Source organism: Limanda limanda, chromosome 19 (genome assembly GCF_963576545.1).
Source record: "Limanda limanda chromosome 19, fLimLim1.1, whole genome shotgun sequence".
NCBI classification, from domain to species: domain Eukaryota; kingdom Metazoa; phylum Chordata; class Actinopteri; order Pleuronectiformes; family Pleuronectidae; genus Limanda; species Limanda limanda.
Window position 1 is genome coordinate 3,829,953 of NC_083654.1, and position 7,534 is coordinate 3,837,486.

Genomic DNA, 7,534 nt, shown 5'->3' on the forward strand with positions numbered 1-7,534 from the left:
TTTACCTATGTATTATATATTCCTACTGAGGCTGATGTAGCAGAAAAAGTGCTTTAAAACATCTGCCTTCACAATTTTAGATATAGATATAGATTGTGGCAATGCTTAATGGATCAGAGATGGCTGTTGTCTTTATTAGAAATATGACTTAAATTGTGCATGTATAGTAATTCTTATTCTTATTTAGTGTTGTTTTAAAAGGGGTCCTCTATAAAATCAATAGAATAAAACACTAAAAAGTGATATATATTTTACATTTTTGTAGAGAAATAATGAGATTATTATTATTGGTAATTTAAAAGTATATGTTGTAGATGGAATGGTAAATGGGTTTGTATTTATATAGCGCTTTTCTAGTCTGATGATGACCACTCAAAGCGCTTTACAGTACAGTTTCAACATTCTCCCATTCACACACACATTCATAGTGCATCTACTTGCGGCACTTTGTTATTCTATGGGGGGCTATTGAGGGTTCAGCATCTTGCCCAAGAACACTTCGGCATGCAGATGGTTCAGACCGGGGATCGAACCACCGACCTTCAGGTTAGAGGACGACCACTCTACCCCTCAGCCACAGCCGCCCCATCAGTGCCCCCGTAGATCAATAACATGTCAGGGACTTCTATAATTATAGTATAATTTGCAAACATAGTATATAATATGCAGTATTTGGTATATGAAATCTACATTTTAAACAGGTCTCGAATGAATGTTGTTGATGGATTGTGCTCTCATGCCTCAACAAGAATCCTATAAAATGAAAGGAAAAAAAACACATTGTTCAATTCTGTGAATTTGTTAATAATATGTGGATTTCAGATTTGTCCTTTGACCAAGTCCTTGCATGAGTTACATTCCAGTTTTTTCTTAATCCCTCCAGTCCTCCTTGTGGTATCCTGCTATCAGAAGCACATACTGTCATTGGGCCTTTATATTTCTACGTGCCTGTGGATTTGCATTATGTAATCCATTCTATAGCTGATTAGAGGAAGGAGGACCTCGGCATGTGGCCATGACATTGTCTACTGTAACTGTTCGGACTGTGTGGGCAGTCGGGCTGCTGTCAAACCCATGATGTCTGTTGTTGTCGGTGGTGAGAGATAGCACGTGTGTGCATGTTTGTCAGAAGACTTTCAGCGGCATGTGTGTGGGTAGAAGAGAGCTGATGTGGCAGGCGGTATCTCTGTTTACCAAGGTCAAAGCTTGTAACACACACAGAGATATTGTTTTGTGACAATGTATGAGACCATGGTGCCATGACCTCACCTCCTCCTCAGGGGTGTGTATGCATGTGTATGTGTGTGTCTGTGGGGGGAGGAGGGGGCTGCTGACAGCTCTCCTTGACTTCATCATCCTCGTATCATTGGTGTGGCACATGCAAACCCTCCGTCTGTTTCGGGGGTCCCTTCATCTGCCGCTTCTGGCCTCATCTCATCCGCATGCCCAACGCCTCTGGAAAAACAGAAAAAAGGAGAGGAAAGGAAAGAAAAACACAAAGCGTGCCATGATGACCTCACATAACCTGAACGTCACTGTTTCATTTCGCACTGAAACACAGTAAATCTACCTTCTAATTCCACAATGGTCTGTCTATATGTGGAACGCGTATCCTGCAAACCGTTTATCTTATAGGCTTCATACTTTGCATATAACGATTTGGAAAGGGGATATGTTCAATATTTGAAATATTGAACAACTGCCAGTCTGCAGACTGAGTTGCAGACCGCGATGTCTTCTACTTCATCCTTAAAAAAAATCAGCAGCAGTCGACAACTGGGTCAAACCATGCGTTACTATTGTCTCCCAGATCATTTTGATAACTAGATTTTGTATTTCACCATATTGGACTGACACGCTCAGGGTCAAGTAAAGGACAGTGATCATTTTGTTGCTGTGCTGCTTTATATCGACCTGAATTACATGAGTTTCACTAATGACGAGCAATATTCCTAAAGTAGACTCTGAAGCATTAAAGTGATAGTTCACTCATTATCTACTCACCACTATGCCGATGGAGAGGTGCCGATATGAATCCATATTCAACTTGAAATGGCATAATTTACACCGTGTTTTAAGCCTAAAGGTCCTCTGATGTACACATAGGAAAAACTGCACACACTGCACACGCCACTAGCATCGTTACTTCTGGTCGTGGACTTTTAGGCTTAAAACTTGATGTAAATGACCTTGTTTCGATTTGAATATGAATGTCGTTTTTTTTTCTGTTGATTTATTATGTCTGAGGTAGAGATCACTTTGGCTGCATCACTAGTGTTTACCCCTGAAACTCCTGAAGTGCTTTGTGGACTCAAACACTTACACCCACCCCCTCATCAGCATGGTGGTGAGTAGATAATGAGTTAATTTCCATTTTTCTGGTGAACTATTCCTTTAACACAAAACAAGCAAACAGACAGGTTTAGAAAGGAGGCTACACAAGTTCATAATTAATAGGTAACTATGGTTGAAAACTCAAGTCAAGAATGAACCTCAACCATTCTTCATTTGTTTTAAACCATCTTAAATTGTATTGTAAATAGACGTCAGACTTAACTCAAAAGAGGTGAAATAAAAAAATGGATCGTGAGTGATTAATTTACATCAATTCTTCCAGTGAGCTGTTACTGAGTCGATACCAGGATGCTGGAACTGGCTCACCTCAATGGAATGCACTTGTTTTTAATTATTCATTTATTGTTTATACCTCTGCTCTCTCTGGTATGACAAACCAAAATACATATATGTCGATGATAGGTAGAAATAAACGGGTAAATACTATTTTTCACACACAGTAAGGATTTGTTAATGTGTGTTTCTTCATATTTTATTAAATGAACTGTGTTATGCTGTATTTGTTAGTCATTATACAACAGTTTTACCATTGGAAAAGTTATTAATATTTGACAAATAAACACTCATAATCTGGTTCCTAATATTTCATTAAGCCATAACAAACTCCTTGTAAATTCTAAATAGGAAGATTAAAATAAAGTTAAGTAGTTTCTTTTCAGTTTTGAGCCAAATATTAGACTTAGTATTTAATACAATTATTGTCACCGCTAAAGTTTGTCTTTAATCTTGTAAGCATGTGATGGGGTTTTACTACATCATACGTCGTAGCTTACAATCCTCTTCTCAATTTTTAAATCTTTTTTCCTGTTACTACTTCTTCTTCTTCTCTTTTATCTTGCCATAATCTGTGTCACATTCTTTTGCTTCTCTCACTTCACCCTCTGATACAGCCACACCGACTGTGGCAGAAAACAAACACACACACCCACTGTGATACATCAACATGTGCAAACCAACCAAATTATTTTCAATCTCAACCAACCTCTCATATGCCTCCTTACATAATCACTGATTTTAAAGTCAAATATTAAATATGTCTTGGATTTATTAAGATTTTTAACATAAGAGAGGTTTTTTACCTTTTGCCTCTTTATGTTTATGTCTCACATGTGCTGCTTGGATAATTTTATGTTCTGACAAGAAAAAATGTGAAGCAAAAACTATTTTAGTGACATAAATAATCCACTTTGAAGATGCTTGAAACCAGCATGCAACAGGAAGGGCCAAAAACAATGACTCAATGAAACAATGAAATCAGCATCAGTGGAAATCAACCTACGTCCCCTTCTTTTGCTCATCTTGGCCAGTAGGAGGGGCTGACACAACTGTACACTGAGGTCAGTGCTGGAATGCGAGGAGGGCAGGTGGAGTATGTGTGTGTTGTGTAACAGCATTTTTCTGCATAGACAAATGAGAAAACAAAGGTGGGAGGGGCCATGGTGATATCACACACTGAGTGGGGGGTATAAGAAGACGTCCTGGTAGGGACATGAACACAAACACCTGTTGCTGCTCTCCTGCCTCAACACACCAGACCTTTTAGCCTTGTCTGCAACTCCTGGAGACTGTGAACTTACAGCTGCTGCATTTCAACATCTCAACAACAGACATCGAGGATGGGGATGGATTCGTTTGTGTGCAAGACCCTGATGACTTTAACCATCATCTGCATCACTCTGCAACATGGTGAGAGACTTGTCTTTTTTTTTTAAAGCAGCTGTGATTACATTACCATTTTTAGTGAGTGAAATTAAATTTAATCCAACTAAACTTTGCTTTCAAAATATATTACATTGGGTTGTATTAATCGTATATACCAGTTCTTTATTAATTATGGTCTGTTTAAATAAGGGTTTTAGTGTTTTGGTTAGAATTTGCTGAGCAATGTTTCATTATCAACAATAAAAGATTTCAAACTTTAAAATGCTTTCACATCGTAAACTAAATGATTTAATTTGACCATCTGCAGATGCAATACGATAGCGCATCTTTCCAGTTACTTTAATAAGTTACCCACCTTTTATTGAAGAATTATCACCTTCTTACCACAGGATTACTACAACAACCACCTTGAACTTGCAGGATTGTTTGACTTGGGTTCAGTTTCTTTGGCTTACATGATAAAAAGCTTCCAGAGTAATCACAGCCACATTTGTTTGAGACACACTGATGGGTGTTAGCTGGCAGAGTGAGTTTGTGTGACGATCATGGACTGCACAGTCATAAAGCAAAGGATTAGTTGGCGCTTTTTAATCTGTGGATCTTTTGTGTTTTTCTAGGTTGTGGACACCCCTTATCAGAGCGGGCAGAGCTGCCAGCTCAGGCTCCACATTCACAGCATGTCAGGACCAAACGCTGCTCCTGTAACAGCTGGGATGATAAAGAATGCATCTACTTCTGCCACCTGGATATTATCTGGGTCAACACGCCAAGGTGAGGCTGCTGATTTGTTCAGATCCTTATATCTAGCCCCTAACACCCTGACCCGAACACGCAGCAGCAATCAGGGATTATTTCTTATCCAATGCCTGATTTCTACACCCTCTCACCAGAGTTGTTGCTGATACATTTAATTTTCCTTTAACAGTAAACTGCTTCCCTATGGATTGGGAAGTCCCCCGTCTCGCCGCCGCCGTTCAACTGACCGTTGCAAGTGCAGCAACTCCTCGGATAACACTTGCACCAGTTTCTGTCATAACAGGTGAGCCCTCTACCCTTCTAACTTTTCTTTTTTCCATCCACCTAGACCTACACCACAGTGAATCGTTCCCCTCAGGTAGCTTCCTTTGGATGCTAGATATTATCCTAGTAGCTTTTCTGTCTCTCTCCACTTTTAGTCAAGTGTAACAAGCCTGAGCAGTATGTTGTTGTAAGGGACGAGTCAGTGAGGAGGCACAAATGATTCAATCTGTGATAATGTTACAACATTATGAGGGTAGCAGTCGCAGCGGAGGGAATGGCCCGCATTTCCCTAGAAGCCTTGAAAGGAATCACAAATGTTTATTAACAGAGCTGCTATTTTAGGAAAGTTTAGAGTGTTTGTTACTTCCTTACAGTAACTGCCGCCACAAAACTGCCAGAATGGATTAGTAACCATCTCTAGATCTTATCCTAGGTGGCGGTTTGTGAGGCACGCCCTGCATTTCTGCCCATCTAAAAATATATTAGCTAGGAATTCAAAGGAATTTTTTCAGGCAACCCTAAACTAACTTTGCTTCAAGGAACATGATAATGCAAGACACAACCCACGTTAATTCCCTGAGGTACTTGGAGGGTCATGTCCTTGTTTTAATGCTGTTGTTCTCTCTGTCCACAGCTCTCAGAACCCAAGCACTGATGTTTTGGGGTCCTCAGTAAAATCTGGAAACAGCAACACACTACTGCAATCCTTCAGGTGAATTGAAAAATAATTTACAGATGTACCTTTAAATCCATATGTTTGGTGGCTATTTTAAAGATGTGACAAACCTCTAACCTGCTGTTCTTTGTTTTTTTCCCCTGCAGATCTGTGGTCAAGTCCAACATGGCCATCGCAAAAGTAGTGTCATCAAACAAGAGCATAGCTTTACTCAAAATGCTCAAGTGTAGAACGAAGAGATAGAAGACTGAAAGGAAAACCAGAAGGGGTTTCATTGTCGTGGATTCAAAATCATGGACAGGGGACTCCTCCAGCGGCCTTCAGTGCCTGGCACCAGGGTTCTACAACATTTCAAGACTCTTACCTGAAGGCACAGGGAAGCACGTGGATCAAGCCTCTGATCAACAAACTCGTGCGATCATCAAGATAGAAATCAAGTCTTATGAAAGGAACAATGCTGGGTGGAGACGTTAAGAGTCATTTCTTGAACTCTGCTTGAACCTTTCCGAACGTCATAACGATCTATATGCAAAGGAAGGATCTATCGAAACCAATGACATGGGAACTGACTTTGGGACAATTGAGCAACCACATCAAGAAAAGTCTTCGATGACCAAATGCTCACCAGTTGTTTGGTTACTGTGGACAAAGCTCTGGGTTGACTCATCTATTAGGATACTTTTAGATCCATAACTTATCTGCACTGAGGATGATAGGATCATTACATATTCCAGAGCTGTATAAACTCTACTTACTTTTTCTATGTTTACTCAAATGTCTTTGGAACTATTTATTTGCTCTTTATTTGCTGACCTTTGGTTTGGTTTAACATTCCTCTGTATCAGAGCAGAAAACTGCTGTTTATGGCAAATTAGCCAACAGCTTTTTAATTATGAAGCTTACTTGAAGATGTCATCTTGCCGACACACACTGCTACGGTGAACTGAAGGCCACAACTTTGGGATTTACTTAACAAACAATCAGCTTTATACTTGGTCTAGAAGGGCAATTGTGTTGGTGTATTTGTTTACTGCATAGCTCCTCTTTAATATTTGATTGAAGTTAAGAGTTTCACTGATGTGCTGCCTGTAAAAAAATGCAACAACAGTTTTTCTCCCTCTGACAAATTCACATTTACCTTCTCTGCATTAGTTCTGCATCCATTGACTTCAGAGATCAGGAAGTGATACACATGGACAGTGTAACTCATGTGACTCAAATACTCATCTTCAGTGCCGTGCATGATGGATACTTCACAAGCTTACTGTTTACTGTTGAACGATTTTATTTATTTATTCTCTAACTTATTCCAACATGTATTTATATTTTTGTGAATGATCCGCTGAATTGTGTATGAGAAAATAAAAGGGAAAGAAAATATTCTTTGGTCCAATTGTGTTTTCATTATTTGATTTATGCCATAATCATTGCTGTGTCACTTATCTTAATTTACAAATGGCATAAAACAGTGTGAACTATAATTTTAGCTTTTCCAATACTGATATGACAAACTACGACACAAACTGTCAAACTATTTTGGGATAAAATACTGAATTTCCTCCTGGAACATGCATATGTTATATGACTTTACACAGCATGTGATAGATAAACATAAAAGCCTGATGAATGCTGGAAAGTAATCAAAGTAAATAATACAGGTTTGTGTGACGAGGATATAGGTGAAGTTCTGAGTATTTTACAATACTTTTGCATTCTTTCAAAATACTTTTGCGTTATATCACAAACGTTTCCAGTTCCCATCATGCAACATCATCATTTCATCAAGTGTGCTATCAATTGAATCCATGCAGTTGTCCTGTG

The 7,534-nt window shown here is 39.1% G+C and overlaps 1 protein-coding gene across 1 annotated transcript; it reads left to right on the forward strand.

Moving 5' to 3' along the window:
• Positions 1–3,875: 3,875 nt before the first annotated feature.
• On the forward strand, positions 3,876–7,048 carry edn2 (endothelin 2). Its single transcript, XM_061093110.1, has 5 exons — positions 3,876–4,041; positions 4,635–4,788; positions 4,943–5,056; positions 5,672–5,749; positions 5,860–7,048. Exons 1-5 carry the CDS (start codon positions 3,972–3,974, stop codon positions 5,954–5,956), a joined length of 513 nt encoding a protein of 170 aa, XP_060949093.1. The 5' UTR covers positions 3,876–3,971; the 3' UTR covers positions 5,957–7,048.
• Positions 7,049–7,534: the final 486 nt, after the last annotated feature.

What these genes read in the sequence shown, in the direction of transcription:
- edn2 (XM_061093110.1), top strand. Translation starts at nt 3,972, where the DNA reads ATGGGGATGGATTCGTTTGTGTGCAAGACCCTGATGACTTTAACCATC. An exon ending in CTGCATCACTCTGCAACATG is followed by an intron (nt 4,042 to 4,634) that starts GTGAGAGACTTG and finishes GTGTTTTTCTAG; the next exon opens with GTTGTGGACACCCCTTATCA. An exon ending in ACACTACTGCAATCCTTCAG is followed by an intron (nt 5,750 to 5,859) that starts GTGAATTGAAAA and finishes TTTCCCCTGCAG; the next exon opens with ATCTGTGGTCAAGTCCAACA.